We start from the raw sequence: 19,740 nt of genomic DNA on the forward strand, positions 1-19,740 counted from the left end.
TATTAAAATTTCGAAACATTTTAATCTATTTTACGCACACAGAATATTCTTTTTTTTTTTTTGTTCAGAGGGCTTAAAAATATATTCAAAAGACCTTTTTTAATTTTTTTTTGGAATATTTTAGCGAATTAAATAAAAGCTCATATATATATTATTTAGGGGAACTTCCAGCTCAATACCTAAAGGTGGGCTATATGTTTCAAATGATTTAAAGGCTTCTTTCGTGTTGTCCTGATTTACTTATTATTTATTGAATGGCAAATGTGGAAACACGCAACGTGATATCTATGCTGGTGTTTGGGACGCCCATGTGACTTTTACGCGCTTTTAATTTTGAGAAGGAGCATAGTTTAAAATTGTATTAGGAATAGGAGCATGATATTAAGTTAATTTGAAAAGGAGCAGAAACGCACTCATCCTTTGCGTTTTGCGTTTTCAGAAGAAAACGCAAAGCAGGATTGCGTTTTCTGAAGAAAACGCAAAGCTACTTTGCATTTTCTTTGAAAATGCGATAGTAGGTGGCGTTTTCTTCATCCAAATCAAATCTAGGGGCATTTTAACATTATTTGAACTTAATTTCATGCTCCTAAACCTAATACAATTAAATGCGATCCTGCTTTGCGTTTTCTTCAGAAAATGCAAAGTAGGATTGCGTTTCTGCTCCTTTTTAAATTAAATTAATTTCATGCTCCTAAACCTAATACAATTATTAACTTTGCTCCTTTTAAAAATTTGCCCTTTTATCAACGGCTCTTTATAACGGCCAAAAATCATATTTTTGGTTTAAAAAAAGAAAAAAAATATAAGTGTAGGAATTTTTCTAATTTTTTTACTTTAGAGCAAATCAAATTCACACAAATATTAAATATATAAGTTTCAAAATTGAAATTTTTTAATTGATAGTTAAAACTCTCAATCAATAAATTAAGATGAGTTACATTAAGATCTTATTTGAGACGATTTTTTTATTGCTTCTTAAAATAAATTTTCAGTACAAATTTTAATTTTTATACTAAAGAATTGTTTTAAGAAGCAGTAAGAAAGTCGTTCAAAAAAAAAAAATGTAAGGATAGGAATTCGCATCATATAGATAAATGAAAGATGCAAGAAAGTCAAATTTATTTTTATTTTCTAAGAATCTTGCTCCTAAGAAAAAAGATGAAATTTCTAAGGATTTTATTAGTTGTTTTCTACTCGCTCATACTCAAAATAAAAAATCTTCTATAATAAAAAAGAGCTTAAGAAGACGAAATTGAGACGTTTGAGGGACATTTGATGAAATCTAATATTTATGCTAGATTTCATCCCACTATATGGAGTCGGTTATATAAATCTTTTTTCTGTATTGTGTACTAAAAATTAAAAGTAAAAGTTCAAACTTTTTTTTTTTTGAATTTTGATATTCTTTTCCAAAAAAAAGTTTTATATTCATGTGAAATTTTACGTAATAAAAATTGAAGCATATATAGTTTTTTTACTTTTTTTACCACAAAATTGGCCTTCGTAAGCTAGCCATCCATCTGCCACCTTCAAAGCGAAGGGAAATTATTAGGCATAAAATTGGGCACTGCCAAATATTGAGTCCATCATCACAGAGAGGGCAAGAACAGAGCAACTCACTGAGAAACCAATCATGGAAACCCTCCACTCCTTTAAGGGCTACGGCAAGATGGATCCCGCCGACGACCACGCATTCCGGCATAAGACCAGGCGCCGCATAATCCTCATCGGCGTCTCCACTTTTCTCCTCCTCGTCATCATCACCACCGTCGCTACCGTTCTCGTCATCAACAAACGAAATAACACAGACGAGCCCTCTTCCAACCAATCTCCCATCTCCACCTCTTCTTCCATCAAAGCCATCTGCAGCGTCACTCTCTATCCCGATTCCTGCTACGCCTCCCTCTCCGCCGCTTTCGTCAACTCCTCCGCCATCGACACCGACCCGGCGACCCTCTTCAACCTTTCCCTCTCCGTCGCCTCCCGCGCCCTCTCCAATATCTCCTTGTTCCTCTCCAAACTCGACATTCCGGCCGCGGACAAGCGGCTCCGAGCTGCCGTTCTCGACTGCAGAGAGCTTATCGACGACGCCGTCGATCGATTTAATGAATCTGCCGCCGTTCTCGCGGGAACGAAACCAGGCGAGAAGATTTTGTCCGAGAGCAAGATTGGGGATCTGAAGACATGGCTCAGTTCAACGATCGCTGATCAGGAAACTTGCCTCGACGGCTTCGAGGGGACGACTGGAGGTTTCAGGGAGAAGCTGAAGGCGGCGATGGCTAACTCGACGCAGCTCGCGAGCAACAGCCTGGCTATCGTTTCCAGTATTATAGCAAAGCTACATTTTCCGATTAATCGTAAACTACTGTCCATCGACGGAGCCGGCCGAAAGTTTCTGCCGGAATGGGCGACGGAGGGGCAGAGGAGGATTCTGGCCGCCGTCAATACTTCGGCGAACGTGACGGTTGCGCAGGATGGAACGGGGAGTGTGAAGACCGTTCAGGCGGCGGTGGATCTGGTGCCGAAGGGGAATTTGAGCCCCTTTGTGATCTACATTAAAGCAGGAGAGTACAATGAAGCGGTGGTCATTGATAAGAACAAGTGGAACATAGTGATCGTCGGCGACGGCATGGACAAGACGATCATTACCAGCAACAAGAACTTCATCGACGGAACGCCAACCTTCTCGACGGCAACCTTCGGTGAGTTCGATTAATCTTACCATTCTTTTCTTTTTAATTTTAATTGTTTTTAATAATTATGTTTAAATTATTTAATATTTAATTAACTGATTAAGAATATAAATAAATACTATAAAAATGAACGGTGACATAATATATTTTTTTTATCAAAATATTATATTTATCTTAAAATAAATTTAAAAACTTTTAAATTATATTGACCTAATTTTTTTATCGGTTGAAATAATAATTGAGGCAACGTGGGCAATTATGGGCCCCACGACACATGGCCTTGATTCATAATGAATATTAATTTACAAAATTTACAATTGAGGCATTTATATATATATATATGATAGTTTTTTAAATATTTAATAAAATATGAATTAAACGATTTAGTGTATATTTAATTTTGTATTATCACAAAATAGTTAAATTTAAAGGTGATACTTAATATTCTATGGTGTTATATGTTAATTGTTAAATATTTTATTAATAAAAAATAATTATATTAAACAACTAAATTATAAAATACAAAATTAATAGATCCAAGCTTAAACTAATAAAAATAGTATATTATTAAATTATATAACACAAAAACATACATACTTTTTTAATAAATATATATTAGTATAAATTGATTTAATAAAAATTCTTTCGATTTCTAAAGAATTAAAATAATTTATTTTTATGGATTCGATTCTTCTTAAATTTTATATTTATTAAGCTCTTTTGATTAAATTAAAAGAGTAATATGCTCCTTTTAAAAATTCTACCGAACATATTTAAAAATTATTAATTTATTTGAAAGTTTATGCCACAGAGCCGCTTTGATCGAAACTTGGAAGAAACAAGCTATCTTTTGGATATTAGATTTTCTTTTTTGAGCTATCTTTCTCGGCCATTTGGCCGACCGTTAGTAATATCTGTTCGGTGAGTCAATAGAAATTTAATTTAGCAGCTCATCTTGATTTCTTGGTTGAGATTTTTTATTTATTTACTAAAAAGTCAATAGAATTTTAATTATTGTAGCTCATCCTGATCCATTGGCTTTTATGTTTGACCCCATCTCAGCTGTCACCGGACGAAACTTCATCGCAAAGGACATCGGATTCAAAAACACCGCCGGCGCCGAGAAGCACCAAGCCGTCGCCCTCCGCTCCGGCTCCGACCGGTCCATCTTCTACCGCTGCTCCTTCGACGCTTTCCAGGACACTCTCTACGCCCACTCCAACCGCCAGTTCTACCGCGACTGCCAAGTCACCGGTACCGTCGACTTCATCTTCGGCGACGCCGTCGTCGTATTCCAGAACTGTAAGATCCTTCCGCGCCAACCCCTTGCCAACCAAGCCAACACCATCACCGCACAAGGGAAGAAGGACCCCAACGAGAACACTGGCATTTCCATCCAGGGATGCACAATCGGGCCATACGATGCCGTGACCCGCCCAACGTTTCTTGGCCGCCCGTGGAAGAATTACTCCACGACGGTTATCATGAAGTCGGAGATCGGGTCGGTGGTCGACCCGGCGGGATGGCTGGCATGGTTGCCGGGGGTGGTGCCGCCCGACACTATTAATTATGCTGAGTACGAGAACACGGGTCCGGGCGCCGGCGTTGCGGGCCGGGTCAGGTGGGTTGGGTACAGGCCTGCGATTGGGGTGGATGAGGCGAGTAAGTACAGCGTGGCTTCGTTTTTGGATGGGGAAGAGTGGATACCAGAGGCGGGTGTAGAGTATGAGCCGAATTTGTGAGCCGAATTTGGGAGCGGTTTTTTTATTTATAAATTTGATTGCGATTATTATTAATTATTATTGTTTACAAAATGTTATTATTTTAGTCCCTTACCATTGCCTTTCGAAAATTATTTTCCATTATTAAACAGAGCACTATCACAATTTTTAGTATAATTTTTTAAAATACTAAAAAAAATATTAGTTAAAAGCTATCACAAATGAAGTCTTAGGCATTTTCTATTTTCTATTTTTGCTTTTGAAAGTTTTTTCTCAGCCACATATTCAAAATTTTTTTACTATTTTTCTTATCATGAAAATAGTCAAAAAATAGGAGTGTAAAACAAATTTTTAAATGAAAAATTTTCACCATAAAACCTAATGTAAGTCTAAATTAGTTCTTGATAGCCCTAATTTAAGAGAGAGAAGCGGTCCAATAAATCTTATCGCTTAGGTTTCGTTTAGGGTTTAGTTTTTTTATTATTTTATAAAACGGTTTTCTTGTAAAAAAAAAAAATTAGTTCAAGAAAATTTTGTATTAAAAAGCTACTTTAGAAAGCAACAAAAATTTCTCCCAAACGAAGCCTTGGGATGGTTTTCTTACTGTTTCTTAAAGTAATTTTTTAGTACAAAAATTTTTAGTGTAATTTTAATCAATGTACTAAAAAACTGCTTTAAGAAATCAAAAGAAAATCATTCCAAACGGAGCCTTAAAGTAAAGACCACTATGATCAAATTCTTGAGAGACAAATTAAAAAAAAAATAATTCTATAAATGATCCAAAAAAAAAAGCTCGCAATTAAGAGGCCAGGTCTCTTTTACCTTCATAATCTTGATAATCAAGTCACAATCTAAAAAAATAATAATAATGAAGTTATATCGATCAAGAAAATCAATAATTTTTGGGCAATTAGATGGTCCACTTCTAAGTATTCAACTCCTAATCTCTCTTTAGGAACCAAACAAAAGTAATTTGAAAACATAGATCTCAATTCCTTTGATTTAGCTGATTGTGCTCCTTTTGATGAGTACAATCATATGTCATTTTTAGTCAAATTTGATCCTAATTGAGCTAACTTGTGCTAGTCTTATTATTAGAACCCCTAATCTTAACACGGACGGATTAGTTTATAAACTTACAAGTCATATAAACACCATATTTGATTATATTAAACATCATAAGCCCCTTTTTCATTCATATAAAATGCATGTAGTCCTTTTTTTTGCAGTTAGGGATTCGAGCACGAATCCATGATTCTGTCAACCAATGAGCCACAGCTCCAACCGCCATGTACACCCCTATCAGATTATATAAGGAGCAAAGCAATTAATAATATAAGGCCGGCCCATATAATTAATTAATATGGCTATCACCTTGATTTATTGTTGTATATAATTAAAAATATGTAAGAATTGTCAAATACAACATATCAAATATGAAAAGCATAAACAAATGAAATTTTCATTTAAAAAATGCTACCCCATTTATGATTTAGTGAATGAAACGGAGGAGATTTGGCTTATTCTTTTTAATTAGGCTTCGTTTGGGACAGTTTTGTATCACTATTTTTTTATAATTTTCAATAAATTTTTATACTAAAAAATACTAATAAAACTATACCAAACCAAGCTTTAATCCTCAATCGCGAATATCGATATTGATATAAGGAAATGTTATACACGTGTTGAGTTGCTATTCTTTGATACATACATGGCTATATCATTACAAGAATCTGTTATGACTTTCAGTTAAAATAGTCTACTATATAAATAAAAGTGCATGAACTCGTTGATCCCCTTAATTGAAGAAGATGTGATTATACAGTATAGCCACCATCTTGACTCGTCTGGCTGTAATAATGAATATTGGAGAAATATTGAATGTTGATGATGAAAATCAAGAGCTGGCAATCAGAGAATAGCTATCAAAATACAATAGTTGGGTAACCATTATGATTAAGATGAATATAAAGATTAAAAATGTATAAAATATTTCTGAAAATAAATTTCCAACTGCAAAATCTCAGCACAGCAAAGTAAATGAAGAAATGGCCGACATGATCTAATTGGCAGGAAGATGTAAGTCATAACGAGCACCAATTTTTTGATAATTTATAGACAAGTTCGAGTTGGTGGTAGCCAACGTTCATTTCCCACCACAATCCTGTTACTGATAATTAATGCTGATCCAACGGATGAGGAGAGGCCACGTATGAAGTAAGGACACAATTTCTCAACCATTGGCTTATTAATATAACTTTTCTTGCGTAAAATCATCACATTAGTACTGATGGCATTGATTGTTGGGAGGAGATGATATTGCTTTATCAGATATCAATCAGAAAAGACTATTCATTGGCCTCATTTGTGGATGAATTATCACGTGCGGAGATCGGATACAGAGAATCGTCTAATTTAGTTTTGTGAATAGTAAAAGCGCAACAAATTACGTTTTTTACTATTTACAGAGACAAAACTGAATGGTTCTCTGTGTTCAGTCTCCACATGTAATAATCTCTTTCATTTGTGAGGTATAACAGTATGAAGTCAGTGCATTTTAATTCTCAAAACTATTTTGCACAAGAAAAAATAATCAAGATTTGGGTCATGACTAGACAATTGAACTATCAAATCTTCCGAAGTTTGATTGAGTCATCCACGTTTCAAATGATCAGATACTGTGTTTGATATCATGTTCCTAAAATATAAGTATCTAACTCACAAAATCATATCAAAATTTTGCTTTCATTCAATCTCATCGCCTTCCCTTCCCAACTTTCTCGAGGTCTATTGTAGTGGTTGTTGATGCCCTCACCCTTATGGAAACCATCGTAGACATCCTTTCAAACTTCTCGAGTTCACCTTTCATAGTGGTTGCGAATGTCATTATCATTCTAACAACCACTAGAAAAAATGAACAAAATAGTCCATTGATTTTTTATGAAAGATCAAAATAGTTCGTTGACTCTTTATGAAAGATCAAAATAGTCTCCAACTATATTAAAGCTGGAGCATTTTGATCCCTCAACTACTTGAAGTAAAACTAAAGTAGTCCCATCATAAGACTATTTTGGTTCATTTTTAAAGAGATGAATGACCAAAATAATTCTTTAATATAGATGTTGGTGACTATTTTGATCCTTCATAAAGAGTCAAGAGATCATTTTGTTCCTTTTCTTCATTATATATTCTCATATTAGTCCAAAAAACCATCACCTTTTCCCCAATCCTTAAATTTGGATTAAATCTTTGAACATTTTTTCCTTCTTCTAGTTCACTTTCTATTTTGATTTTTTAGGTGACTTGGCTACAAGCATGAAGCTACAAGGTGCAATAGATACACACACCATAACATTATGCCCACATGTGAGTGATATCACTATAAAAAATAATAGTTATTAGGGTGTCACAATCTCTTCCTAATTCCACTACAGCCTATCTCCTTCCTCAGCTTGCTCCCCTAGCTGCTTTATCATCCTCCTCTATTTGCTACTTACATACAAGACAACTCTGCGACCACCCTAATGAATTATCATAAAAAATGAATCAACCATACTGATTATCCCTCTTACCTTAAAAAAAAAAAAACTTAACGAGTTGATTTACCAGTATAACAATCTTCTTTTCTCTCTCAACTTCAGCATCTTAAGAGCATCACTTACAGTAGAGATGTCAAAATCGGATTACGGGTCGGGTTCGGGTTAAATCCAACACTGACCTTCTACTATTTGACATGACCTGAACCCGACCCGTTATTGCAGACATGTCAGAAATTTCAAACCGGACTTGACCAGACACAAACTCTGACTTCGATACTAAGCATCTGTTTGTGGGAGTCTCGACGAGGTGCGAATGCAAAACTTCATTGGAAAGGATGAAGCAGCGGTCTTCTTCCCGCCAGACATATTGAAATGGAGCTTCTCCTACGGCAGAGCGAAGAACTCGTGAGCTAGGCGGGTCATGTCAGCCATGCATGAGCTCGGCGTCCACATCCTGGTCGACGACCTGAAAGATGCCCCAATTCTCACACGCCGCCACAATTTGACAATGAATCTCCGAAAAAATTAGGTCAGATTTGAGCGAATTTTCAGGCCATGTCAATCTTTAACACCCCCTTAACATACAATAAGAAGCCACAATTACAGCTGCACTTCTGTTATCAATAAATCTTCCACTAATATCTTTCATACTGTTTGAAGTGAAACAAACACTAGCAAGTTAACTTCTTGACTAGATTTCTTTGCCCAAACAGTATATACTTGCTCAGATTGATAGACCTCGGTGATGTCATTTCCAATAAAAAAATTCTCCACGCTTTCCTCAAATACTATAGTCACAGAATAGCGTAGTGGTTTACTAGGATGTGGACATTCTTGACTTACGAGGTTTCTTTATGGCTCGAATTGTGAGAAAGCTCGTTCTCAAAAGCTGTGCAAGAAGAAAATAAAGTCGAAAACTAAGGAAGTGATTTCAAAGATAAAGTTGTAAGATCACATGCGTTAGTTCTTTCAGCTTAGCTTAAAGAAGGCCGAAAATTAGCTTAGCTACCTGCTTTAATTTCTTCCTTTGTCATCATTAGTCTTTATATTTTGATTGGAGTTGAGAAGAATGAAAAGAAAGATCATGGTGTAGAGGACAAACAAATGTGATGCAACTATATTTATTTTTTTTCTTTCTATTTGGCTGTGGTTCAGGAGAGAATAAAATAATACTAATCTCCTTTTCTATTTTTTTATTAAAAATTTATTTTAAGAAGTGATAAAAAAATCTTTTCAAATGAAGATAAATTTATAGTGAATTGTTTACACAAAGGTGGCTTAAGTTATCTTATCTTGTGTAATGAGAGTGGAGGAAATATTTTCACAAGATAAATAAATATACAGTTAGAGATGATTGCATGTTATTTAAGTAAAATGGCTTCAGTTGTTTGGATTGTAGAAACCCCCTAGCTGTGGAGTCAAACATAAATTTGTGAAGAACTCATCTTGAAGTAATTTAGATGGATTAAATCCATGCCTGTTTGACCTGATTTATTTAGACCAATGACTAGATAAGCTTACATTAGGATGAGCCAAAGTGAATTTCTCTGTAGCAACTTAACAACTAACTTTCTAAAATGTTATAGTCGTCCCAAATAAATCCTAAATTCAAACAAGTCATATTAGACAATCCAAAGATATTTTAACCCAGCAACTATACATTTTTTTTAAATTAAACTAGGAGACTGTAAAGTAACAAAACAGAGCAAAGCTAAATAAGGGTGACTCCCATCTTCAGCTCCTCTGCCATTCCGCCGAGATAGGAAGACTCTCTGCCTCATAGTGGGGAGTTAAATCTGCTACGTTAAAAACAACATAAATGTTATAGTGACTGGGTAAATTTATTTGGTAAGCGTTATTGTTGATTTTATTGATAATGCGGAAAGGAACATCAGCTTGTGATTTTATTTTTGCAAATGTTCTATGATGAAAGTGTTCTTTCCTCAATCGAATCCACACTAAGTTCCCTTCCTTGAACACTACATGAAAGTCAGCAATTTGCGTCGGACTTTGCGACATACTTTTTTTTTTTTCTAAAATTGTGACGGTTTTGCGACATAAGTTTTTTTTTTGTTATTTTTGTGACTGATTTGCAGCAAAAAATACGTTGTAAATTTGTAATGGATTTTTCGTTGCATATTCGTCACAAATTCGGCCATTTTTTGCTGACTAGCCATTTTTCGTTGCATACTCGTCACAAATGCATTTCTCGGTTCTTTTGAAGATGTTCCCTTGCATCGGTTCTGAAGTCACCCTTCCTAGCCATTCTTCTTCTTCGCAGCCGTTGTCTCCCCTCTCACTGTGACCCAGCTACCCGTGTCCACCTCTATAAGCGTCACTGGCAGGTCGTGCCCCTCGGTGTTTGAACCAACCCGTCCATAACGTCATCCTGAATGATTGACCAAAGTAAGAATTTTCATCCACATCACCCAAATAATTTATTATTGCTATCCATGCCATTCCAACCACCAAGAACAATAACATTCCTTGTTATTGGCTAGAATTCTGAAGCCATAAATCATATTGGACCTAAACTCAGCCTCATAATCAAAGCCACGCTAGGCAAAGATTATGGGATGATGGAGAAATAAATAATGATCTTCTTGATTTTGATTGCATCCCTTCTTCCTAAGAATACATGTTTGGAGGACCACCCCGTAAGTCATCCACCCCACACCGTAAGTCATCTGCCCCACCTTCGATCAAGTTCAACTTCGACGAGTTTAAAGATATGTTGCCGAAATTTTCGTCTTTGCCCGTCTATGATGATCATATGTATGACATGTATGATGATGACATATTCTTTGGAGTGCTTAGTGTTTATAAGAATGTGTATGATGATGAAAAGAGAAAGTTGGATGCTCAGCAAAAACTATCCCTTCATAGTGTTCTGAATAAGACAACAAATATGTTGCTCTCGATGTACATGCAATCAGGACGGATGGACATTGCTCGATTCCACTTTGAAGAGATGAGCGAGCGAAGCATTGTGTCTTGGAATTCGATAATTGTAGACTAAAATCATAATGGACCGGATCTTGAATCTTTTATCTTCTTCTCTAGAATGTTGAAAGAAACACCAATGGATCCAAATGATTTCACCATCACAAGTGTTCCATCTGTTTGTGCTAATCTTGAGATATTGAATATTAGTAGGCAAACTACACCGAGTGGACCTATCCAAACCAGTTTAGCCAACTAAACACACCTCCTTATTTTTGCCAAATTGTCTTCTTACTACGAGCATGAAGTTCCTCCTACCCTCATAAATCGAATATACTGAGGTTGCTTTGCTCTGTTGGCAGTAAACTCCAATCCTTATATTAGCTACATAGAATTAGATAGTTGGCTTTTATGTTTTCATGAGGACTATTGACCTTTAAGTAGCCTACATGCAAGTTATTATAAATAAGGGGTTATTGTCTTGTAAAGGGGAGATGGTTAATAAGGCTTGAGTTTAGCCCTATATTTGTTTCTATTTCTATTTCCCGAATTATATTCAGGTGGTGGATCATTCCAAGAACTAGTTCTTGGAGTTGTGTTCAGCTTCAAATACCAGGGCGTCAATGACTCCTCGTCGATCCCCCTCTAGTCCGATATCACCTTCTCTTATATATATATATGAATATCATTTCAATGACCACTGATTATATTGGCATGTATTTGTTATGATATAGTTCATTTAGAAAAATGCAAATTTCACCAAAATTTGAAACTTTTGGTACTTCAAATTGTTAGAATTTGAGTTTCTTGATCTAGTAATGCTCCCCTTAGATAGATGAGTTGACACATATTAAAATATTAAGACTTTGTAGCATGATTTACCCATCTCATTCAATGGATAATGAACCTTTAGAATTTTTTTCCTACTAATCTATCTATCAAAACATTAAATGCCACCAATGATGTATCACTCGTATAACATCATTGTTGGCATGTATATTAACAATCATCTTATATATTCATAATAATGACTATACTATATATGTTTTCTATGATGATAATAATCATATCTTTTGTTGCTTGAAAATCACATATTGTTCAAGAAGATTATTAGTAATTTTCCATAGTATAAGTAAATGCTACCCAATTTGCTTGATCAAACTTTTACAATATCTTTCAGAATCCACAAATTTTAATAGTTACAAAAAAAGTATCTTCATACCATGTGATCGATTTAAATATTGTATTACTAAAATGGTTCTTAAATTTTTTTTTTTTTAAAAGAGCATTTAAGTCAGACCCAATTGTTCTCTCATTTCAAATCAAATACAACAACAACATCAAGCCGCTAATCCACTATGTGGGGTCAGCTACATGAATCTTTTTTCTCCATTGTATCTTGTTAAGAGTCAAATTCTCACTTGAATCTAATAAAGAAATGTCATTTTTAATATTTTCTAACCAAGTCCTTTTAGGGCTACCTTAACCTTTCTTAAAATAAACCAAATCTAATAATTTACTCTCATAACCGAGTCATTTCAATGCCGTTGTTTTATGTGACTAAATCATCTAAGACAACTCTCTCTAATCTTATCTTCCATTGGAGCTACTCCAACTTTTTCACGTATATGCTTGTTTTGTATCCTATCTCTAATAGTAAAACCACTGATCCACCTAAGCATCCTCATCCCTACAATACTTAACTTAATATTATGCTTCTCTTTTAATGGCCAACATTTTGCGCCATAAAGCGTTGCAATTCTCACCATCATCTTAGAGAATTTTTCCATAAGTTTCAGGGGCAATTTTCTATCACAAAACAAGCCCGATGCATTCCTCCACTTCAATCATCCAACTTAAATTTCACTAATAAGATCCCCATCTATATCACCATCATTCCGGACAATAGACTCAATATATCTAAAATGTGTACTTTTACTAATGACTTGATTGCCCAAAGTCATAGTCCCCCCACTAAAACTATTACTATAATTAAAATTTCATTTCATTTATTCGGATTTAGATTTATTCAAACGAAAACCTTTAGACTCTAATGTTGACAAACATGATTCAAATTTACCTTCAAATTTCAAATCAAATAATCTATTTAAATTCCTATCACATGAAAATGAGATCATTATAATATACAATATTAATAATGATCGACCTCTTCAATAGTAATTATTGGTATTTAATGACAAGTTAAATGAAAATTTCTTACAATTATCTTGTTGTTCCCTTGATGCTTTCTTCTCTAAAGTCCAAAAGCCTCCATGTCTATAAATAGGAAAAAGAAAATAAAGAGGAAAAAATTGGTCCATCTAACCATCTAGTTGAAAACAACAGCTGGTACAAATGCAAATTTAATTTTCATTTATCCAAATTAAAAATTATAATAACAAACAAATTAGTAATGAAGAACCTGACTTTAGCCTTTTGTTTTTATAGCATCCTCTTACCGACATAAACTTTCTATTTTTTTAGGTTTTTATTTGGGTCAATTTCTTTACTATTTTTAGAATAATAGTAAAAAAAATTTAGAAGTAACGAAAAATAGTTATTAGAATAATTTTCTAGTAATTTTTTTTAAGTAATAAAAAATAGTGACCAAAAGATGTCCCAACTCTCAAACCAAGCCTTAGTTTTGATTTTTGTCGGCATATAATTTAAAATTTTATTAATGTCATTTGTCAATTCCATATAGGGGTGCGGGATTCGAAATTTTTCGAATTAAACGGGTTGGCGGGTTGACCCGGCAACCCACCGGGTTAACCTGAACCCGACCCGTTTTTTAAACGGGTCGAATTCTGGAACCCGAACCCGACCCGTTTTTAAATCGGGTCGGGTTCAACCCGGATTTTTCGGGTCGGGTCCATGTCGGATTTTCGTGTCGTGTAAAATATTGACACCCCTAATTCCATATATAGGTTTAAATAGCTTGAAAAAGAACTAAAATAATAATTTATTAAGTAAAAAAGCCCACTTCTAAACCATGTATTTAAGTTCATTTAAGGAATATTATTTAAATTAAAGTAAGTGGATTAATATTCAATATGTATAATGATCAAATTTTCCAAATTGTCTAAAGATTTTAGTAAATTAAACTAAATATTTAGAAAACTAATTTGATCAAGTATGAATTTTGGTACGATATTTAAATTATAAAATTCTAAAATTAAAATTAAAATCATCCAAACTCTAATTTAGCAAACTCATAGTTTAAATGGATGTTTCGATGAGACAAATTTAGCAACACCAAAAGTGTTCCAATTCGATTTCAAATTATGAACCCAAATCGAGTACTTGAAGTGTAGTTAGAAGTTTTGTGATATTAATTGAGGGGTGGTCAGCCTATCTTTGAATATTTTTTGCTTATAGTCAAAACAAATGTCTCAATGTGAGGAATTCAATGAGCGAAATATCACTTAATAATAAGTTTGTTTAGACACTCAAATGTTGAAGGAATAATCTACAATTAAGAGAATCAACATAGATCTTCTCATGTAGTTTTTTTTTTTTTTTGGACTAAAATTATCAAAGTTTCACTCCAAAATACTATAAATAAAACTCATCCTTTATATAAAAGAGGGATTTGAACTTAGTCCATCACATGAAATTCTAGATAACTTAGAGATCTACAATTCTAGAGCTTCACTCAATGTTTAACACCCACCGTCAACAATCATCGTCGCCCATATGTCATTGCCCGACTTCCATTGCCTGGCATTCATTACCCTACCACCACCATCCAATCATCATCACCTAACTACAGTCTCACGATCACCATCATCTGATTATAATATTCTACATACTTCACTGCAAAAAAGGTTGAGGGACGTTGTCACCTATCAGATTGTTGTATGTCACAAAAAAAAACATCATCGCCAGCCTATGTCATCATTCATCATTGCCAACAACATTGATGAATGCCATCATTTATAAGGTCAATTCACTCCGTCGATGCAAATGTTGTTGTACGCCAACTTTATCACATGTCACAACCAACAACCTTACTATAAGAATGATGCATATTGTCGACACCAACACCAAGACCTATCAAATTTGTTTCTTGTCATTGCTACCAATGTTGATAGATGCAATTGTCTATAAGGGTGATGCATGTTATCAACCAAAACATCAATGTCAATAATGTCGATGCACGCCATTGCTTAAAAGTCGATGCACATCGTCACACTAATATAAATGCTCACCAACTTTATCACTCATGATCGCCACCAACATTGATGCACATCATTGTATATAAGGTTAATTAATGTCATTGATACAATTATCGCTGCCCACCAATTTTATTACCCAATATGTAATAATTCAAAAATATAAAATGTGTTTTTAAAAATTAAAAATTAAAATTAAATTGAACAAGAGCATTTCGGTGTTGTACTAGTGAGCACTAGGTTTGAAAGCACAGTAGAGCCAGAAATTGTCGACATTGTATGTTCTATAGTAACTCTGAATTTAACTTGCAACACTGCGGCGTTGGGTCTGAGCGCTGTGGTGCTAGGCCATTAAAAATATTTTTTAATATATTACATTATAAATATCCCTGCACCTCCTTCCTCATTCCCTCACTCTCTTACTTGGACGGGAGGAAATGGGAGAAGAAGAGGGAGAGAAGGGAGAGGAAAAAAGGGGAATGAGGAGAGAGAAAACCTGTTTCTAGTCATTTTTGTCCAATGTTCCTTTAACAAAAAATATTATAAGAATTGTAAGTAACTATTCTCTTACATCTATTTTCATGCAGTGATTTTGATTTCTAATAAATTATCTCTCATAAATCTATTAAAAATGTATTATCTTCTAATTTCATAAGCTTTTATCGCATAAGTTTTGATATGTTATAAATTTGATCATTCTGAATGATTTGATATGATTTTATTATATTTTCACTAGCTAAATATGTGTATAGGAATTTCAAGAGAAATGAGTAGAGAAAAGGTATACTAAAAACGGGCTAAAAGTGATGTGTTGCGATTGACATGATAATATTAAAATGTAATGTGCTGAAATGATTGGTATGATGAATATGTACTAAAATGTGATATTGATCTAACTGAAAGGATGTAATGTCTAGATATCGCTCTTCTAGAAAATGGTATACTTATTGATATCAAATAACCGATATGATAATCTCATGTGATATTCTTAAGATCCACGTGGTCTATTGACATGAATTAGTGGATGGGAGTTATAAGAAGATAGAGATTAATGGAGTCATAAATGGTTGGGGTGACTAGTTCACATAATTCAAGGGGAGTTATAAGGAGTATATATATTGGGAGTCATAAGATGCAACTAATTGGGAGTCATATGTGTAGGAGCTAGATACCCTCATTACTGATATTGATTGTATGTTGCTTATGATCATTGATACTGATTCTGAGTATTGATACTGATACGGTTCTTGTACTGATATTGAATACTGTTATTGACATTATATATACATGATTATAACTGAAAGATATATGTGAAGGAAATAATAATAGATAACATACATTGGTGTATAGGGTTCTTTACATGATTTATAGCATACTGTTTCTTTTAGCTTGCATTAATTTCAGTTATAAAATTTTGGTTGCTTGGTGGGCTATGTGCTTATTACATGGCTTTACATATTTTAAGGAAAGGATAAGGATCTTGCGACGTGAGACTCTAGACAGTATATTTAGTTTTATTTTCAACACTTGTAATTTTTCTTATAGTCATGATGTATTTATAGTGATGTAGCAAGTCTTTTGCATCATGATTATTATATATATGCTATTTTTTTGTTTATAATCGTTGTACATATTGATGAATACAAATGAAATATTTGTTTCCGTTGTTTATATGAAATGTGTGATATCTAGATAAAGGAAAAGAAAGATAGATTCAATTATATATTCATGTATATCACCGAAAACACTTATGCACTCCATTGCCTATAAAGCTAACACATGCCTTAAAACCAACATTGATCCCTACATAGTTTTTCAATCATCATCCAGGGGCGGATCTGCTATATGCCCAGGGGGGGGGGGTCTCCCTACTCCCTAAAAGTTTTAAAATACTATGATCTTTAGGCAATTGCCCCAAAACAATTAAACACATTATGTAGAGATGTTATTGTTAGAGAACCAAAATTTGTAAAAAAAAAAGAAAAAAGGGTCAAAATATCATTACAACCAAATTAAACACATTATGTCAAACCCTGCAAGGGGGCGCTGCCCCCTTGGACCCCCTATATATCTGCGAAGCGTACAACGATCAATGATATGAATAAATAGGGGTCAAGGGGCAGCACCCACATAACAAATTTTGGTTGTTTAATTATTTATGAAAAAATATATATATACTTTTAGTAATATACATCATCAAAAGTACTAATTTCTCTGTCGATTTTGTCTCCTACCATCGCTTGTAATGTTGATGCATGTCATCACCATTAAGACTGATGCTTGACGTTGACACGATCTTTGACTTTCGACAATGACACCAAAGTTTATAATAGATTTTTTTTTTCTTTGGTCGTGTCCCTCTTAAAGAAGAATGATCAAATAATTATACAGGATCTATTTTTCCAATATCTCATGGTTCCTCGAAGTTGCATCATGGAATCCAACATTTACTGTTCATATCTACTATATTATATTAACACATTTTATTACCTATGAGCTGCCCTTTACTTATCTAATATATATATATATATATATATATATATATATGATGGATCTTCATGTAATGTTAAAACAATAAATTTTTTTTCTCCATATTACCATGAATTTTCTAACACTCTACATACGATATGTATGAAAGAGATTTAATATTAAGTTTTTTTTTTTTTAATTCCATCTTAATAAACTATTATCACTTAATACATCTGGTGAGTCTTTTCTTATCTTCATACTAACTTAGTAATTACTTAAAAACTTTAGTGACAATTACCATCAAAATAAATTGTACTTATAAAGGAATTAATAGAACCACAATGTTATTTAAATAACAAAAAAGTTTCTTTCATATTCATGCCATGAATGTCTATCATTTAAATACAAAAGTATTATATCTTAAAGCAATTATGTCTCATTGCCCTTAATTAACCAAAAGTGAGCTGAGCCAAACCAACCAAAACATGAATAAAAAATAATGATTCTATTGTGACATGTGAAAGAATTGATGGTTCATTTGTGCCAAACAAGAGGTTTTAAATATCCATCACTTTGTTCCATAGCTCTCACCCCTCTTGTCATCCTTTTTCACCACTTCATAAGAATTTATTCTCTCCTCACTCTCTTCCTTCCTCTCCTCCCTCTTCTTCTTCTTCTTCTTCTTCTTCTTCTTCTTCTTCTTCTTGAGATGCTACCAAGAACAAGGAGCATCTTTCACCTTGAGGAAGAGAGAGAAAGGGAGCTTAATGCCATTAATGGAGTTTCAGTGAGAGAAGCAAGAGAGGGCAAGCTTGTTGGCCTAAGGATCCTCATACAACAACACCAAGGGAAGAAATCTAACGTTGTGATCAAGTCATCAGTGAAGCCTTGGAAGAAGCCAGAGGCTCTTGGTTGCCATTTTTTGTCTGAAAATTTTCTCAAATCATGCTTCTTGTGTAAGAAAGAGCTAAGCCTCCAAAAAGAAGTCTACATGTATAGGTAATTAACCTTTTTAGAAGCATGTAGCTTATTAATTACTAAATGCTATTTCTACCAAGGCTTGCTTTGATTACATGGACAGTACATAATGATCTTTTATAATTAGAAAAATTAATTGCATATACAGAAGAATTTTCTGAGGACATAAATATTGGGTTTGAAGCTCCAATCTTATAATACAATTTGTTATGAGGGGTTTATCAATATTGCATTATTTTTGTCCTTATCTAATTGATTGTTTGATTAATTAAAAATTAAATGGGATATAGGTGCAATACAATGAGAGCTCAAATTTTGGGGTCCCTCAATACAATGAAAGAATTTTTTATTTCTTATTTTCCTGATTATAATTAATTAATTAATTTAAAATTTATAATCATATTATAAGAGTTTTAATTTATAGTCCTTTTTTAAAGAGAGAAATTAACCACAAAATATTAATATTAGTTGATTTGATGAAATTTTCATTAACACTTTTCTTTTTCGTAGCATTTTTCTAGAATACTCAAAATTATCGCTAAGGAAACATCTTAAGAAGATAAAAAGTATTTTTCAAGTAATGCGTGACAATGCTTAAAATGCTAATGATCATAGTCATCACCTTTGTTGATCAAATGATCGATCTTGCTTAACTTTTTTTTTCATTTAATATTTTTATTTTAACTTCATTTTATCATGAATTTGAAAGATTATTTGTGATTTCATAGCAAATTATGCCTTAAAGAATAATTTTCTATAACTATATTCAGGGGTGATCAGGGATTTTGCAGTGTGGAGTGTCGCTACAAGCAAATTTTGCATGATGAAAGAAGGGAGTTTGACTCAACAAAAAGAGAACGTATCGAAGTATCTTCTCAGCATATTAGGTCGTCTAAAGTCCAAACATCTAGTCGAAGGACTAAGATCTCTGTTGTTACTTGAATAAATTATAATATTCTTTTTCTCTTTATGTTACATTAAGGACTTGTAATAATATACATATGACGTATCTTTTGTGTTTTATGAGAATTTAATTCAACGTCTTTGATATCCATCATATGTTCTTGAGGAGATTAATTGTTGGTTGTTATATGAGCAAATGTTATTATGATGAAAACATTAATAGTATGTTTTTTAAAAAGATTATATGAATTTTTAAATTACAAGCACATATTATATAAACAATGAAACTAAATATTATATTATTACTTTTTAATATATA

The 19,740-nt window shown here is 33.5% G+C and overlaps 2 protein-coding genes across 2 annotated transcripts; both read left to right on the top strand.

Moving 5' to 3' along the window:
- The first annotated feature begins 1,552 nt into the window (after nucleotides 1-1,552).
- On the top strand, nucleotides 1,553-4,474 carry LOC110097809 (pectinesterase 1-like). The gene is made up of 2 exons (XM_020824383.2): nucleotides 1,553-2,702; nucleotides 3,756-4,474. Exons 1-2 carry the CDS (start codon nucleotides 1,634-1,636, stop codon nucleotides 4,433-4,435), a joined length of 1,749 nt encoding a protein of 582 aa, XP_020680042.1. The 5' UTR covers nucleotides 1,553-1,633; the 3' UTR covers nucleotides 4,436-4,474.
- A 13,753-nt stretch (nucleotides 4,475-18,227) lies between these two features.
- Nucleotides 18,228-19,559, top strand: LOC110097785 (FCS-Like Zinc finger 17-like). The gene is made up of 2 exons (XM_020824349.2): nucleotides 18,228-18,539; nucleotides 19,289-19,559. Exons 1-2 carry the CDS (start codon nucleotides 18,250-18,252, stop codon nucleotides 19,458-19,460), a joined length of 462 nt encoding a protein of 153 aa, XP_020680008.1. The 5' UTR covers nucleotides 18,228-18,249; the 3' UTR covers nucleotides 19,461-19,559.
- The last annotated feature ends 181 nt before the right edge of the window (nucleotides 19,560-19,740 follow it).

Source organism: Dendrobium catenatum, unplaced genomic scaffold (assembly GCF_001605985.2).
Source record: "Dendrobium catenatum unplaced genomic scaffold, ASM160598v2 fragScaff_scaffold_847, whole genome shotgun sequence".
Taxonomy (NCBI): Eukaryota; Viridiplantae; Streptophyta; class Magnoliopsida; order Asparagales; family Orchidaceae; genus Dendrobium; species Dendrobium catenatum.